This window comes from Culex pipiens, chromosome 3, assembly GCF_016801865.2.
Source record: "Culex pipiens pallens isolate TS chromosome 3, TS_CPP_V2, whole genome shotgun sequence".
NCBI lineage: Eukaryota > Metazoa > Arthropoda > Insecta > Diptera > Culicidae > Culex > Culex pipiens.
The window spans coordinates 3,841,004-3,859,945 of record NC_068939.1 but is presented as its reverse complement, the minus strand read 5'-3'; the positions used below and the strand labels follow the sequence as shown (position 1 = coordinate 3,859,945).

Genomic DNA, 18,942 nt, shown 5'->3' with positions numbered 1-18,942 from the left:
CAACCTCAATTGTGTGAAGGAGGAGAGCTAGGATGAACAGCTAGATGCACTTAACACTTAAAATACAACCAACACTCGAAATGTTCGCAATGAAACTTTCAACCGAAGCAGCTAAATGTATAACCCATTAACCATACCTGCTTGCGACACAATATACGAAAAGCACAGAAAAACATCGAAACCATCCCAGATCCAAACAACAAAATGAACTTTCAAAACTCGTTTTTTTCTCAATCGATTTCTAGCAGTTTTGATAACACTGTTGCACAGAATTTCACAACCACGATCACACTCAAATACTTATTTTTTTGTTAACATAATCCACCTTCTGGTTGATTCAACCTTAAGTAGGGGAATTATATTCATTTTCAGCTTTTCGACCAATTCTTATCACTTTTGCAGTGTTTCGAAGAGTTGCTTGCTAACTTTTATTTCAGCTGATTTCTTTGAAACATTCAAAAACATGAAAGCTGTAATTTAAGGTCTAAGTCAGGGGTGCCCAACCTTTTGGCCTTCGGGCCATATCTGATTTTTCTGAAGCAGTGGCGGGCCGGATCTAACTTTTGATAAATTTTAATAATAAAACACAAAGATAACTTTCAAAAATGTGTTAATCTGACATATTTTAATTTTTGTTGGTTTAAAATTGTATAGTTATTGTTTTTGACGATTGCAATTAAATACCTCGATATAACTAAAAAAAAAACATTAAAATTTCATTGGTCGTTGCAATTTTTTCAAGTTTAATTTCCTCAACACTACAGTATTAAAAAAAATCAATGAGACACGATAAAATTTATTCAAACGAAATTGGATTCGAATATCTTTTACAAAAAAAACCTTGTAGTACACCTTTATTCAAATACTTTGAAAAAATATTTTAAAATGAAAAAAACGTTGTTCTTCAAAATTCTAATTTTATGGAAAAATATTTTTTACTCCCTAATTTCTTAACTCATTTAATATTTTTAATATTTTTAAAAATATTTGCAGCGATAGAATAGAAAAAAAACGATGTGATCGATGTGAAGAAAACACAGTTAAAACTGAAAAGAAATTAAATTTCGAGTCATTTTGTACATTTTTAGACAACAATCCAAAAAAAATTTTCATGAATTTCAAAATTTTACGAAATGGATAATTTTGTTTTCTTGCACAATTTTCAGTTCAAAAATATCAATATAGAAATTAGAAAAATTAAATTCAAACATGAAGAATATTGTTATGTTATGTTAAAATTTGGTTCCAAGCTTACTTTTTATTAATTCAGACAATCAATTAATTTATTAAATATTTCATGAACAGCCTTAAGGGCCGGTCATAGAACTATATTGAAAAGCCATCGCGGGCCGGATGAAATGGCTTCACGGGCCGGATCCGGCCCGCGGGCCGGACGTTGGGCAGGCCTGGTCTAAGTGCTGATAGGCCGAAAATAGAAATGCGTCGAGAAATGGTGTATTTCCCCTATCCCATGACAAAATTGCAAAAAATCGATCTGCCAAAGTTATCACTTAGAAAAATCAGATAAGAACGTATTTGGAACGTTTCAGAAGGGGACAGAATAAGTCACCCTTTGGTTTTGAGCTTTCTGATATTTTTATTCTTATTACAAGTTATGGCAAATGGAAAATCTTTCAATCATTGATCGCGTTACTTACTATGTACAAAAAAGGGGAAGTTTGACCAATTTTCCATAGACCAAATTGTTTTATTTTTTTATTTTGTTATTCATGAGAAAAAGGTTGACCAACATGTCAAGGACATATTTTGGCCATGAAATGTGGTCTTTAAAATAAAAATTATAATAAGTTGAAAATTTTACAGTTAATGTTTAAATTATTTCTCAAATATATCAGTATTTTTTTCGAAATTTTTCTACGGGTCGTGTCTACGTGTAACCCTTTTTGTTACTATTTATTTTTGCTAGGGGACCATCCATAAGCCACGTGGACAATCATCCATACCAAAAAAATGTATTGAACATGGACAATCATCGCCAAAGGGTCCACGTAATTTATGGATGGCCCCTGGAACTTTGAGAATTTTTTAGTTCACTATTTTGATATTTCGCATTTTGCACTTTTTCAGATGTTTATGTTTGTTATTTTTTTAATTTTTATGAATAATTTACAGAGGCTTTGTACATTTTTCTAAGGTTTTCAGATAATTTTACTGAGGTATCACATTCTGTCCCCTTACCCCTAATAATATCGTACTGATAAGTTGAACGTTCTTTTACGAAAAAAATCCCATACGCAAAAACAGCAAGCTGAGAAAAACGTGTTATGATTCCGCTAAAAAAACTGGATTTCCGCCAGATTTCTAGAACAAAGTACTGATTTTGAACCAAACTTCATCATTAACTCAAAAGTGATGAAAATGCATATGGGTAATTCTCCGCCAACTCACACAGCAGTTGCCCCGATCCCTCTTCGATTTGCGTGAAACTTTGTCCTAAGGGGTAACTTTTGTCCCTGATCATGAATCCGAGGTCCGTTTTTTGATATATCGTGACGGAGGGGCGGTACGACCCCTTCCAGTTTTGAACATGCGAAAAAAGATGTGTTTTTCAATAATTTGCAGCCTGAAACGGTGATGAGATAGAAATTTGGTGTCAAAGGGACTTTTATGTAAAATTAGACGCCCGATTTACTGGCGTACTCAGAATTCCGAAAAAAACGTATTTTTCATCGAAAAAAACACTATTTTTTTTAATTCTCCCATTTTCCGTTACTCGACTGTATATTTTTTTGGAACATGCCATTTTATGGGAAATTTAATGTACTTTTCGAATCTACATTGACCCAGAAGGGTCATTTTTTTCATTTAGAACAAAAATTTTCATTTTAATATATCGTGTTTTTTCTAACTTTGCAGGGTTATTTTTTAGAGTGTAACAATGTTCTACAAAGTTGTAGAGCAGACAATTACAAAATTTTTGATATATAAACATAAGGGGTTTGCTAGTAAACATCACGAGTTATCGCGATTTTACGAAAAAAAGTTTTGAAAAAGTTGGTCGTCGTCGATCATGGCCGTTCATCGTCACCCGCGACAGACACGGACGATGAAACAAAGAGAAACGCAAAAAGTAACTTTTCAAAACTTTTTTTCGTAAAATCGCGTTAACTTGTGATGTTTACAAGCAAACCCCTTATGTTTACAAATAATTTTTTTTGTAATTGTCTGCTCTACAACTTTGTAGAACATTGTTACACTCTAAAAAATAACCCTGCAAAGTTAGAAAAAACACGAAATTTTAAAATGAAATTTTTTGTTCTGAATGAAAAAATGACCCTTCTGGGTCAATATAGATTCGAATGGTACATTAAATATCCCATAAAATGACATGTTCCAAATTTTTTTACAGTCGAGTAACGGAAAATGGGAGAATTTTTAAAACTTTTTTAGTGTTTTTTTCGACGAAACATACGTTTTTACAGAATTCCGAGTACGCTATTAAATCGGGCGTCTAATTTTACATAAAAGACCCTTTGACACCAAATTTCTATCTCATCACCGTCTCATCACAACTTTGTCGAAGACCGTAAAACGATCCCAGTTAACCCTGACGAGTTATTAGCGATTTTAAGAAAACGTTTTTGCATGAAAAGATTTTTTTCACTAACTTTAACGATCTATAGCGACCCTTAAACCTTAACCGATTTCGCTCAAAATTTTCAGTTTCTTATTTTTGCCAAAGGATTCGAACCAGGAGGTATCCCTGAAGTCGATTTTTTATTGTCGCCCTAAAGGTACACACAAAATAACTAAATAATCAAACAAAATATTGCAAAAATGTCAAAATTGGAAAAAATATGGCAATACGAGCGATGAGCCATATGGTCGTCTTATCTTGCCTTGGGTTGTCCATTCCCATTTTGGGTTGGTTGAATGTAGAGTGGCTCACGATTAGGGTGTTTCAGAAAATCTAACTTCGCTAGTCATTTCAATTCAAGCAGCACCAAAATTGTATCTCGCAATATATGGGTTTCGATAGTTAGATACCAAAAATATGACCTAATCAATATTTTCGGCAAAATTACATGCGAAAGTATATATTTGGACAATTTTAGAAACTCGTTGTCACCATCCCGAGCAGACGGGAATAACTTGGGAATAACATTTTCTGATATTTGAAAATACTAGGCCAATAACATTTTATGTTATTAATAACAAGATTTGTTATTCGTCGTTATGATTTTTTTTTGTTATTGGGTTGTTATTGTAATAACAGACTAATAACATTTTTAGTTATTCTTCGAACAAATCTTTGTTATTAATTTTTGTTATTTTAACAACTAATCCGATCATCCGAATCCATAACAAAAAATGTTATTCCCAAGTTGTTTTGGCTTTCAACAAATATCAGACCAATAACAAATTTTGTTATGATAACATAAACTGTTATTAAACCATTATGCAAAAATGGATTTTTCAAGAAGAATCCATAACATTTTTTGTTATTTTAACAGTATTTGTTATTGAAATGGCATGAATTTTGTTATTACCGTCTGCCCGGGATACACTCTTTTGAACATTTAAAATTTCCTAAAATAAATATAACTGGTAAGATTTTTTTAATTTTAAAAATTATATTGACGAATAACTGATTTAAATCCAGTTTCTCCCACTGTGCACTATTCAGTGATGAAGGCAAACTACAATGCCGATGTTAATCATGTACATTTGCTGCAGAATTCACTGCAGTAACCGAAAAACCACTACATCACTCCAAGAGCACAGAGGCACTGAGCCTATGTGAAGGTACAAAGTAAGCGCAACCGGAATCTACCCAGGCTCCGCAAAATCCTGTGAAAATAATTATCGCCTAGAGAGCCGTTTTTACTGCCACATTTTCACACATGCACCCTTTCTCTTGAACCACACAACATGATCCAGAGCTTTACTACAGTAGAGGGTTGGGGTGACCTTTTTTCTGCAGATCAAAACGCCAGCCAAGTTTGACTAGGTAAATTCTTACTTTAAAAAAATCTCCATTATAATGAAGCTGTTCAAAGAATTTTCCGCTACGCCAGATTTGCTTAAACAAACCAAAAATATCCGCCGGCTAACCGGCTAAAGGTCACCACAAAGAGGCTGCTGCTTCTTTTCCAGAAACCAACAGCAAATATTATGACCTTTAGCAAACTCAAAGTTGATCTTCAGCGCCGCCGAATTGGTTTCCGAGAAATCAAATTCAAGCAACGGAATGTTTCAAATAACATCGTTTATCCAACTGTTCCAACAGTTTTCTCCTCATTTCGACAAGTAGTCAACGTGAAAAAAGAGAGAAAAAAATCCTTCCCACAAACACGCATCAAATCACAATAGATTGAACTCAAGGAAATGAGAATCCCGGTACTTCGGAACGAACGAGGTGACGAAACGGGTTGGCATCGGGGTCGGCTTCCCCCCGGAGGGAATCGCTCTGTGTGGCGCGCTCGTCCTTTGCAGACGCGACGAGCAACCACCTTCCCCGCAGATGCAGAAAAGAGAATCCATTATCAGAAGAGGCAGCAAGTGCAATGAAACGACCCTGGCCTGGCCGGAGAGCAGACGACGACGGCGACGACGGTGGCAAGGACAGACCAACAGCACGAAAAAGAAGAAGGAAAATCTGCTGAGGAAAAACGAGTGTGGCAGAATTCCCTCCAGCACTGACACCGATCTTGTTAGTTGGATGTGAAACGTGGAACTCTGGGTACTAAGGAGGGGAAATGGTTGGGATTTCGCGCCGCACTTCAAACTGCACACAACTCTAGGTTCCTCGAGGACTAGCAGCAGCACTTTCTATCGCGTCGTCGTCGTCGCCGGAGACAATCTTCTGGGCTTGAAGGATGATGGAGGCTTCGTCGTGACCCCTTTTGTTTGAACCGTTTAGCAAGGGAAAGGGAACCGTTTGCAATGAAGGGGGAAAACAGGCCTTAACATCATTTAAAAATGTTGTTTTTTATTCACGTTTTAATTTTATTATTTTTTAAACACCTAATTATTTTGTGGCTTAGAATAATTTGAAACTAAAAAATCGTCTTATTGAATATTATTAGCTTTTACTTATAGTCCTCACAAACTCCCTCATTCTAACGATGACAAGACATGGAAACCGAGGCCACACTTTTTTGTTCCGCAGGTAAAAAAAGAAGAATCAGTGCTAATTATGAGCAATATTGGCTAGAGCGTCTAGATTTGTAGGAGAAAATTGATCAAAATATTTGCTTAAAAACATCACTCAGTCTTGAAGAAATGTAATATTTTCCCATTTATTACGCAAGTTTGCCATAAATAGATGACAAAATAAAACAATTTTTCAATCGGTTATTCGTAAGTTACAACGTTGTTAAACTATTAAGTAATTGTAGATTATTTTATCATCCGGGAGTTACAATAGCTTTACCGGCGATAACCGACGAAATTTCGTTTAAATTCACTTTTTAAAATGAGATAACTCCAACGAAATCCCTTAGTCTTCAGTAACTATTAGAAAAACATACATTCTTCTACGACTCTCAAAAGTTTTGCCAAATAAGTTGTATAAATAGGTAAAATTGGCGAATAGGATTGAAAAAGACCCAGTTTTCTTCTCATTTCGACAAGTAGTCAACGCGAAAAAAAAGAAAAAAATCCTTCCCACAAACACGCATCAAATCACAATAGATTGAACTCAAGGAAATGAGTATTTTAAACATTTGCAATATGGGTATCGAATAATGCAAAATTTTCACAAGGTTGGTACCGAAAGTTTAACAAAAAAAATGCTAAAATTATTATAACATGGAACGCAGCAAAATTTTACATCTATATGTGAACACTAAACAAAATACAATTAACCTTCATGTAGGGAAAATTTATACAAAAATCATCGTTATTCGTCCATATGTATGACATATTATGAAATTTGAGCTTTTTATAAAGCTGTATGTTGTATTTTACATGAAAAACTCTAATGTTGTGAAAACCTAGACGAAATTTCGACTCATATACACAGCAAAAATTCCGATGGTAAAACATTTACACAAAAAGCATGTACAAAAGAAGAAAAAACAGATTTTGCATACCCCAAAAATAACAACAATCTGGTGAGAGTCATATCCAGATCACCAAGCCCACGCCCCAACCATCTCGGCTATTTCACAGTCTTGAAATTGATGGGTTCAACACCGATGTACCAGTAGGTTTCCAGGACGTCGTAAACTGTATTAACTGTACCAAAGTATGGCCCGCAAGGTGATTTTTTGTGGCCCGCGGACCCGTTTTGAATTATCATGTAAAATGGTCTGAGATTTTATACTTTTTCATAATAATGGCTTTATTTAAACATTTTTATGCTAATCTTCTAGTTAATATCATCAAAACTTTCATCAAACATTTTTGGAAATTCTGGCTTTCAGGATAAGGCAGACAAAATGTTGACATCGGAGGAATAAGGCTTTTCCAAGTATTTTACAAAGTTTTTTTTCGACATTCCTCCTCTCCCTCCATTATCAAAAATTGGGTCAAAAAATCATGGGCATAAATATTGTTTCAAAAAACTTCAAAAACTAGAAATTTAAGTGCAATCATCTAATCAATTCAAAATGTATAGATGATTAAATGTTTTTTTGCTAAAATGTTTTTTTTTTGTCGAATATTACATTTTTTGAAAATAATGATTGCAATTCAACTTTACGGGTGCTTAAAACATTTTCTAACATTTTTTTTGTTGAAATGTTGAAATTCTGGCTCTCAACGATTTTTTATTAGTCACACCTAATATAATGATAAAATTACGCTGTTACATGAATTTTCCAGATTACATGTCATCATTTTCGAATTATAAAAATACTATAATTTTTTTTAAATTGAAAACACAAGTACTTTCAGTGAAAAACATTTTGTTTAAACCGTCTTATTTTCTTATATGGCCCATCATCCAAAAACTTTGAGCACCCCTGGTATACAATGTATGGGAAACTTCAGGTACATCGCTGTTGATCCAGTTAATCTCATAGCGGCGAGATAGCCGAGATGGTTAGGGCGCGTACTTGGTAATCTGAACATGACTCTCACCAGATTGTTGTTATTTTTGGCGATTTCATAAGGTTTTTTTTTACTGTGTACCATACTGCTAATTACAACAAAAAAAAATACGGTGCTTTATTAAAATTTTAGTTATTTAAACAAAAAAAAATGCAGCGTATTTTTTTAATGCTTACAAAAAATGTTTTTTGTGGAAAGTATATTACAGATAAAATTTTATTCTACTGAAAATCTATACAAAATTTTACGTCGTTTAATGCCCATATGGCAAATTTAGAAAATGTAATTATGTATAAAAAATATTTGCGTCGCTTATTGCCCATAGTGTAGTAAAAAAAACAAGTTTTTTTTTAATTTTTCAACAACAAAAAACGGTATTGTTAAAGTTTTTGAGCATTAATACTTTTAAACCTACTAACATATATACAAAAAGACATATTTTTAATAAAATATTTCAAGGTCTAAGATTTTGTTTCGTATAAATTCATTTTGCAAAGTTACATAAATTAGTTATCCATAAAACTGTTATCGCTGACCATATTATCGTAATTCGATAAAGAGAAAAACGAAGTTGACTTTATAGCTGCCGGCCACCATTGCTAGTACCAGCCACTAGTGTCTTCCTTTTTTATCTACAAGGACTTCGCCGCCCTGGGCTCCTAAGTGTATGAAAGTATGGCACGGAGCGACGGCGCCGAATACCCATATTTACACAAAGAATTTTTGAGCGCCCGCCGCGGGATTCGAACCGGCGACCTCTGGATTGTGAGTCCAGTGCGCGGTCCGATTGATCCACACGGGCGGGACAAAGATAAAGAGAACAGTTTGGAAAAAGGCAAAAAAAAACATACTTTGATTTTGGTCACTTTGGAAAAACGATTTAATTTGTTTCTTTCAATCTAATTGTCTTAAAAAGGACAGACTGACTGTGTGCAGATAAACAATACAAATTAAAAACGAAAGAACTCAAAAGATTCAATTGAGTTCTTTTAACATATATGTAAAACTATGTTAAAGTTATGCAAATCTGGGTAAAACGAGAACAAAATGCAAAACACTTTGAAAAACTCATTTTTCATCCTTTGCTTTCTTTGTAGTTTTTGCATCGGAACAAAAAAATAAAAATAAAAAAATCAATTTGAAAATACAAGGAACATAATTTTCTGCAACAATTTTTTTTATCCAAGACCAAAAATGCAATAAAAGCTATATTTACAAATAATTTACAGGATCACTCATATTGTTTTGGAAAAAATAAACCAGTTTGGCTAATGAGTAGCAAATATTCTTTATTTTGCCTTAGGTGGCGTCATATTTATTTAAAAAAAAATACAAAACATTTCCTTCTGTCACCTTACACGCATATGAAAACTCACTAAGATTTCGTCAGATTGTTCCTGACGATCCACCTACTCATTGGAGTAGCTTCGGTTTTCGTGATAAAAACAAGGATAACCTAAAACTACGTTTCCTGCTGAATAAAACTTATTTCAATGACAGTTGAAATTTAAGGAGACCGAACCAAGATAAAAACTGATGGAGACGCATGGCATCTTAACAATTGACAAACGACCATCCGTCTCCACCAATTTGAAAAAGAACTAAAACTCGAATTTCCCACAACCAAAGCCGTCACGCTTTCACTCAACAAATTAATGAAGGTTAGTCTTTCGATTAAGAAAACACTCAGAGCGAATCAACTACTGCCCACACCCCAAAACTTCGAGTGTGGTGAGTTCGGAAAGGGGGAAAGAAAAGTTTCCGTTTTGTTAGTTAGTCGCGTGTTAGAGAAAGAACACGAAGTCGGTGTAAGCTATCATCCTGTTTCGGACCATCATCATCGCCCGCGGTCATAAATACCTTTCTTGCTTTGGACATGTACTTGCTCGCCTGGACCAGTTGCTCCTGACCCGTTGCCACATAGTCCCTACTTTGCTCCACGTGGTACTCAATTCGGTCCACCATTTCGCCCTTTCGGATGGCGCACAGGTTCCAGCAGCAGCAGCATCGTCGCCATGGACGTCGAGCAGATCCGACACCGAATGCGATTTCGGCGAAAGACCCGGGGCCAAGGCAGCGGCGAGGAGGTTCGGTTTTCGCCGTCGGGTTGGCGCGGAGGAGGACGTGAAGGGGGAGGAGGTTTGGTTGAGGAGTTCGTGGGATCGGGAGTGAGTTCGGTTAAGGCGAGAAGCGTTGTTGTTGTTGTTGTTGGTGTTACGAAAGCGATTCGAGGCCACCGGAGAGGAGGAGAATTTACAGCCAGAAGAGGAGGAGGCAGTCCCAGTGCCGGAAGCCGAGGAAGTGGCCGCCACGTGTTCGGACGAAGCGAAACTCGGAAGGACCCGTAAGAGGGGGGCGGATGAGGAAGAGAGAAAGTTGTAGCACAGTTTGTTTGTTGTTGTTGTTTTTTTACAGCGATTGTTTGTTAATATCGTTAGTACACGCAGGTCGGAAAACATCAGCATCATCAGTTGGGTTAACAACACCGGTTTGTGAGGAGGAAGAACGCGCAGATGTCGATTCAATCACCATTCGTGCATATCGTGGAAAGTTGTGTTTCACCCAATTTAATTACATTTCGGACCATCGGTGCATCGGAAGAGTTGTTGCAAATAAATGTTTATCCATTTCCCAACGAATCGTGATATTAGTATTGTTCCCAAAGGCCAGATTTGTCACATTTATCATGATTTTCGCGCGTTCGTTCAACACATTCATCCATTCAACACGCACAGCATCAAGTTTCAAAGCAAAACATGCAAATTACATAGAAATCATGCAAGTTAACATTAAGATCGTTAATATCAATAAGCAAAATAGTTACGAAAGAATAATTCATATTTAGTAATACATAACACCATACAATAAAACACACACACATATTAGAAAGAGAGAGAGATTGTAGAGTAGAGAAATGAAGCGAAATTCGTCAAGCAAGCAATATATAATAAAAAGGATTAAGGTGGCACGATTTATTTATTGAGGATGTGTGTGGGGAGGAAAGGATTCGGGACAAGTTGTGGTGAACCACAACAACAAGGACGACGGAACGGGCGGGTCGGGGGAGGTTCCAAAAATAAAATGAAAAGAAAAAAAGAAAAAAAACACACATTAGTTAAGAAATCGTCGATTTTACTCACCCGGCGGGCTTTGCTTTGATATTTAAGCGCTTTCTTTGTGTCTTGTGTCGCTGTTTGGACATAATCCATTGCGTGTTCAACATGATATTCTATACGATCGATCATTTCACCCTGTGTGGTAGAAGAGGGAAGAGCGACGTAGAGAAGAGACGGTATTTGCTTGTTTTTGGTGGTGGGGCAGAAGATTTGTGTGTTGGTTGGGGGGTGGGGTGAAGACAGGGGAGGTCGAGACAGTAAAGGCTATAAATATGAATCGACGATTGTGGCCTTGTGGCGGAATGTGTGGACCACGACGATGGTGCAAAGTCCTTTTGCAGCAGCAGCATCAATCGTTTATCGGTGTCCTAACAGCTAGACAGCTTTTTTTCTTTACATGGAGGTACGTATCACAGTCACAACAAACTAGGGACACTTAGAAAATATTTACACCATTTGCCATGTATCGTTTTTCAATCAAAAGAAATACTGGTTCAAAAGTGCAAATCTAATAAAAATTTAAAAAATATTCAAGGTTAATCCATCATTTGAAAAACTCATTTTTCTTTAAATTAAACAAATTATTATCTGTTCCCAAGATCTTTCAAAGTTTCCAAGAAATGTCGTACGAACTGCAAAAATACATCTGATAAAAATTTTCGTTTTTGATTCAGGCTACGCAATGAATTACAAGTGTAAAGTCCAGACTTATTCACACTGTCCAACAAATAACGATGGAACACAGTAAAAAATAGTTGATGGGAGGAATTTGGAAGGTGTAATATTACGTCTTTTATCATGTAATACTACCATAAATATAGATTACAGGTGTGGAATTTATTATCTAAGATCAAATTACATCTGGGAATGGGAATGAGTACTCAGATAAAATTTTGCACAGATTGAAAGATGTGACAGTTGAATTTTACACTTTTTTCATGTAATTTTGTCATGATATTTGTAAATATGTATTCACACATAAACACATATAATTTTCAACATCCGAGATGTAATATTACCATGATTTTGCTTACTGTGTACTTGTTATCATTCAAAAAAGTTCAGTAAAGATGTAATTTCACCTCAGAAAATTTGTGTAATATTGTATTTTTTGTGTATTTTTATAAGCATTGCAGCATTAAACAAAACTTTGTATGGAAAAAAGGATTATTAAGCACACTGATCCCGCATTTTAAAAAAAAATACATTCCACACATAGCAACAAACAAAAGTTTATATTGTTAAACATTGAAAATGTTATGGTATTTCTCTTTTTTGAGTAATTTTACCTATAATAATGTGCAAAAAGTGAAATAAAACAGAAACTGCCGAAAATTTCACCAGTTTCTGATGCAAAATTACGCATTTTTGTCACAAAATCTTTCATGAATGACTTGTTTAAAAAAAGTGTTATTTTACATCAGGAACTGGTAAAATTTTTATCGGCTTCTGTAATTTTTTTTTTTGCACGATGTTTAACGTGAAATTACACAAAAAGAGGGAGTGTTAGACCATTAAATTTTCAATCTAAATTTTTATTTTATTCTTTGTGCATGAATAGGAGCTACACAGTAAAATTTTGTGTAATTTTGGAAAGTGTAAAAATTGTAAAGTGTAATATTACCTCTTAAATGTTTTATTTACATCATTGAGGTATTATAATTTAGACCAGAATAGTTTCATTTCACCGAAAAAGTGGTTAATTTAAACATTCATAAATGTAGAATTACACATTTTTTTCTGTACTCATACCCACATGTAATATTACCATGATTTTGTTTACTGTCTAGTACATTCTAGAAATCATGTTTGATCTCAGAAACTCAAAATTCTCAGAATATCATTAAGTATCACAGTTTAGGATAGGTGCACAATCACAGAGATACAGCCGTTATATTATAATTTTATTTTCATTACAGCAACTTGCATGCAATTGATAAGGCCGATGCAAATATTTAAAAAAGTTTTTGTCCCTCGGCCCTGGCCGAGGTCAAGGGGGGGGCAAAAAAATAAAAAAATATAAAAATTTAAATAACAAGCCATAGTCTTCACATTTAAATGAAAAAAGTGTTTTAAAATGCATTTTAAACTAGTTTAGTTGTTTTGCAATCATTAGTTTTCAAAAAATCTAAGATCTGACAAAAACAAAAATTGTATCGAAAAAAAAAATTTTGCATCGAAAATTTTCAAAAAATCTTAAGATTTTTTAAATAAACTCAGACATGCTAAAAATGATTTTAAACGCAGAAGAATGTATTTTAATTTGATTTCAGCTGGTTGCACTTGAATTTTCATTGAAATTTTGAAGTTTATTGTAAAAATATTTTTTTTGCCCCCTGATTTTTCGGGCCAATTTTGAAGGGGGGGGTGACAAAAACTTTTTAAAATATTTGTACCAGCCTAACCACATTTATTTTAGGAAACCGCTATCTTTTCGTTAAAATTAAACAAAATTGTAATACCAAACAAAATTTCGCATTTTTTGGAAATATCAAAAAAATCTCTGAAGAAAATAATATTTTTGAATATATTTTTTGCGTGTCAACCAATCTGGACTGTAAAATTAAATTTTTAAATCAGATGTGCAGGTATTATTTATTATTAAAAAAAATATATTTTACAAGGAGCTTCTAAAGAGCTGTTTTTTTTACTGGAAGTTTGAATAAAAAGTAATATCACTTTCAAATCGTCGTAAATATTTTTTTGATATCCATGTTTTTTTTTCCTAAAAGCATCTCTAACAGTAATACAACGATTCCACGCAAAACTCAGCAGGATCCAGATGAAAAGTGCTCCGAGTTGGTTCAAATTTGGCATGGGAGCTCCTTGGCCAAAATTATTTGACCCGTATTCTCTGTTTGGCGCCTAGGGTGGTCTTATTCGAAATAGGTTGGCCAAAAAACTGGTGTTTTCCAACAATTTTAACAAAAACCACAATTTTCAAAAAAAAAAATATCTCTTGAACGGCTGTAGCTCGTCACGTTTGACAAGAATAATTATTTGTTGGACTTTTAATTAAAAATATCAAGACATTTTCAAAACAGCTGAAAACACTTACAGATCAAATTAAATCTTTGTTTGCTGATTTGAAGGCCTCGGAACCAAAGAGCTTACAGCTGATAATTTTTGTTATGATTTTTCAGGAACAAAAATGGTGAATATCCAATATCAGGATTCTGAGACATGATTAAAAAAATCGGATTTTGGTATAACAATCAAATTTAAAGTACCTTGCTTCTCCATCGAAATGAGTTCCTACTACATTTTGCTGGAGACGCATGGCTCTCTATGTTCAATTAATGTTCCGAATTCCGAGGGTTTTTTTTCCTAAAATTATATTTCAGAATCCTGTTAATGAATATTTACCATTTTTCTTTAAAAAAAGCCTAACCAGACACCATTTTATTGATACGTGACGAGGTCAGCCATTCCGGAGGTATGATTTTTTGAAAAATATGGTTTTTGCGAACCACTCTATTTCAGATAAGTCCATCTTAATCGTAAAACAAAAAAAAAATCGGGTCTAATTATGTATACCAAGGAGCTCCCATGCAAAATCGGAACATTTTTGATCTAGATCCTGCTGAATTCACGTGGAATCGCCGAATACCTCCGTCAGGACATACAATTCCACAAAATTCGGGACATTTATTTGCACTGTAGACGCGCGGCTGACGACACAGATTTTTGTGTTTGTTTTCCGAGCAATATACGAATAAACAGGAGATAGAAGAGATAGGCATTTTCAACAACGAGGAAAGAGAGACAGAGACAGAGACACATTTTGGCCAGGTTGGTTGCTTTTAGAGGGGTAGTATTAGTGTACAAGGTAGTATGTAGTTTTACAGAGGAGACAGCTACTGTTTATTTTTTTTTTGTTTACTGAAGAAGGAAAGATGAATCTGGCTTTTTTGTTTGGTTCGACAGCGATTCCGCGACGACGATAGGAGTTTTTGGCACATACACAGAGGTATATTTTACACACAGAGAGAGACGGACAAGACAGACAGACAGACAGAACATTCCGTCGATACTGCTCGGGCGATAATTTGTCTAGCGGTCGGATCGTCTTGGGTCGTAGGTCAGGTATTTCTACAGTGGTAAGCCTCCAAAGTAGCGCTTGAGGATCAACGCAAAGTCCTGACGCGTGCAAACTCAACGCAGAATCTGCGGAGCTGCTCGTCGTCGATTGCAAGTACGCACATACACGGGCCCCCCTCTCAACTGATGGGGCTCACAGGTTTACCAGCTGTATCGAACAACACCATCGACCCGGTGTTAGCGCGGTCGGTGGTATTGGAACAGCTGGATTTAGGTATCCTTGTTACGGGGTTTTTGATTTTTTTTTTCTGTGTTGTTCTATCTATACAGGCTAGGTAATAAACGAGATAAAATTCTACATTCTAGCTGGAATTGATAGGCAATACGATCAAGCAATAAAGAGTAAAAGCAGAGATTATATAAATAGTTTGAAACGAAACTCAACACGCTGGCACGTGTCTCATCCGGGTTTGTGGGTTAAGGACAACGAAATAAAAATCCAGCATAATTTACTATCCGGTCTGGAGAAGGGGGATGAGTCGCACCAAAGCTACACGAGCATGATAAATAACGGCTAAATTAAATTAAACTGGGAACCGGGCACGAAATGTGCCTTCCCCGGTTTCACCGCATTCACGAAACATAAATAAATTGAATGATTCGGACGTGGACCCAGTGCGGAGCCAGGGCCAGAGACATTACGTGGTCTCTTGGTTGCTCGTTTGAATTGGTAATTTGGCACAGAGAGCACACTAATTGAAAACAATGTGTTAAAAGAATCAAGCATCGATTGCACGAATTACTAGGTTGGATTGGTGCGAAAATCCGGACCGGATACGTAAATTGAAAAATAAAATATTCAAATGGGGCTTTCCCGGCTGGGAATCGATCGTCATCGGTTGATTTTAGAACCGAGGATGCACCCCCAGGGGACCCGTTTTACAACGTCAATTATTGTCGGACAATTCCGAAATCAACCGATGACGAACAGTTTACGGAACAACTCAAGGGACAGGATAATCACAGCTAGAAGGAGGTAAAGCACAAACAGATCTTAAGCACACTAAATTGTTTGGAACGCTTTGCTGCTGCATTTCCCGAACACACACAACGCTACTATCGAGAGGTTTGTGACATTCAGTTGCCGGAGCTTGGCGCTCTGGCGCCCCACAACCCTGTTAGTCTCCGATGGAGACCGGCTCTGTGCCCACAGCCGCCATGGCCGTGGGGCTCACACGTTCGTTCGTTCGCTGCCTAGTCATCAAGGATGTCAAGAGAGTGTTATAATAATTGAATTCCCCCTTACCTGACTCTCGACGAGCATGGCCATATCCATGAACATATCATGTAGCTCCCTAATTGAATTCTCCAATTTTATAATATCTGCATGCCGTGCCTCGATATCGGCGAGCGTTTGTTTAGCTTGTTGGGTTTCCATTATAATCTGCGCGATTGTCATCGTCGTTTTGAAAGGGGGGAGGAGGTGGGAAGAAACAGAACGAAAATTCAGATTAGTTCCACATTGTCACCACACTACCGGTGTCGTGCTGTCATCTCGATCGCAATCGTGCTCGGACGCGCTACGTTACCCCCTGCGTGAAGACGGCCGAGTTGCCCTGCTCCAGCATCTCCTCCAGCTCTTCATTTGTCGTCGCTCTACCCGCTGCAAGAGTGAAAATCCGTGCGTTAGCAACAATCGCTCGAGGGGCGATGGAGTCGCGTGGTTGTTGTCCAATTTGTTACCGCGCGTCTCCATCGAGAAAAAAAAGGTTCAACTCACTAATTTCCAGTTGTCGTTGTATTCTTCCTTTGCACCGCTCTCGGTAGTCAGTCTGGGTCCGATTGTACTCGGTCATCACCTCGACGAACTTACGCGACAGCGCCGAGTGCTGTGTCTTCCGTATCCGGAGATCGGCATTGGACTTGTTCGTCTGCTCCTCCTGCTCAATGTTTTGTTCGATACTCTGCAAAAATGTGCAAGTTTTCAGTGATCATTTTACTGCAAATTTTTGATCCTTTCCACACTCACCTTAAGTTTCCCTCTTACTCTGTTGGCAGTTTTTTTGATATCGGCCATCAGGTCTTCGAGCTCTTGTTTAGTTTCTGAAAAAAATCGTTTCATCGATTAATACCAAGAGCAAAAATCCAACTCAATCGCCAAACACTCACTCTCATCTGACTGTGGGGCCGACAGGATGGCACTGTGCTTTTTCTTCACCTCCTCCACGTTCGCCTGGATCTTGTCGATCATCTCCCGGATCTGTTCCACGTCCTGGAAGAAGTCCTCCATGAAGTTGCCGCCCTCCACCGGCACGGCCACTTCTTCCGGCATGTCCTCATCGTCGCTTTGTGCCTGTTGTTTCGTGTCCATCCATTCGTTTGCGGTTGCGGATGATAAAAATTTACATTTTTTTTGTTTGTGGTGATGGAAAGAAAGTGAGGAAAAAATCGTTAGTCATTTTCTGGTTTTGGGCAAAAAAAAACTTTCATAAAAAGGGCTGGGACTAGTAGCAAAAAACAAACCCAAAAATTAAGCACTGTACGGAAAATTTACAACGGGTTGGAGAGCGAATCTCAATCATTGACCTGGATAATGGATTTCAAGTGGAAACAATTTGGAAACTAGCCAAACAAGCTGCTCACTCTGGGCGGTGAACAAAAATAAGCCAAGCGAGAACCAGAAACCTTACCCGCGTTTCTTCCTTTTTTTCGTTTGCTTCAGTGTCCTCCCCTGAGGGGCGGCACCTGCTTCAGCGGCGCAAAAGGTACGCGAATTTCGCACAAGGCACAATCAAGTCATAAATCTGTCCGATCAATACTGTGTGCCCTCCTCTCCTCAACGGAGTGGCAAAAAAAAACAATGTTGTTTTTCCGCACAGCACTGATGAAACACATAAAATCTTTTAAATAGTTTCCCCAACCGAAAAGTTTTCCCTCTTTTTTCGTTGCTGTTTTTCACGCCGAAAAGAAGTGTGCTTTCCCGCCAACCGTCATAAAGAACGTGAGCAAAAGTGGGAGAGAGGGGAAAACGTGATTCCAGCGTTGGAGTTTCTCGCGCTCACACCCATACAGACACACTAACCGCAGTTGAAGTTTGTGTCTTGGAAATATTAAGGGAAAAGCCTTGGTCGCGTCTCGCGCAAGCAAAATCAATAGATGACACTCGAGTGGTATGTGGCGAGGCGTGGAAAACGGAAGCTTTATTTTTTGGGTGTTGTTTTGGACATTCTACACACTTAGATTTTGTTTTACCGAATTCGGCAAAGTAGCTGGTCGTAAATCGAAAATCTAATCTGATCTCAACTTTACCGAATTTGTGTAAAAAAACCTTTAAATGTTTCAAAAATGCACACATACTTTTCAAACTTAATCGTTTGATTCTACATTGTTTTCTTAAAAACAATCCAATTAAGAATTGAATCAGCAAACAATAACCTCTGGATCGATTCCTAAGGCTCAATTAAACAATTTTGAGCTTAATCGGTTAGTGTTTAGAGGTCTCTGTAAAATTAATTTTGGCTTATTAGTCAAGGAGTGTCATCTAGGATTTTTTCCGATTTTTTTTTCTTGTCACCCTCACTTCTTGTTGATGTCAAGAAATCGGGTAAAAGGGCAAATTATATTTAAAGTTTTTGTTCCCCCTTTCCTTCAATGTCGACCCGAAAAATCAGGAAACAAACAAAAGATTTGTTCAAAAATGTTCAAATTTTCAATTAAAATTTAAGTCCAATCAACTGAAATCAATTTAGAACGCATTATTCTGCGT

General features: G+C 36.6%; 1 protein-coding gene across 6 annotated transcripts in view; it reads right to left on the bottom strand.

Annotated features, from left to right (window-relative positions):
• Positions 1-18,942, bottom strand: part of LOC120417819 (syntaxin-1A) — an 88,928-nt gene that overhangs the window by 21,892 nt on the left and 48,094 nt on the right. For 4 of the 6 annotated variants that reach the window (XR_008212601.1, XR_008212600.1, XM_052710945.1 and 1 more), the window contains exons 3-8: positions 17,346-17,529; positions 17,206-17,279; positions 16,957-17,140; positions 16,766-16,839; positions 16,483-16,620; positions 11,160-11,270 (exon numbers count right to left, since the gene is read on the bottom strand). Coding sequence is in view for 4 of the 6 variants with exons in the window: in XM_052710945.1 (XP_052566905.1) it covers positions 11,160-11,270; positions 16,483-16,620; positions 16,766-16,839; positions 16,957-17,140; positions 17,206-17,279; positions 17,346-17,529 (765 nt within the window). In the remaining 2 variants the exon portion in view is untranslated. Of the gene's footprint in view, positions 1-9,879; positions 9,991-11,159; positions 11,271-16,482; positions 16,621-16,765; positions 16,840-16,956; positions 17,141-17,205; positions 17,280-17,345; positions 17,530-18,942 lie in introns of all 6 variants that reach the window. The other 2 variants (XM_052710947.1, XM_052710948.1) reach the window with 1 other exon arrangement.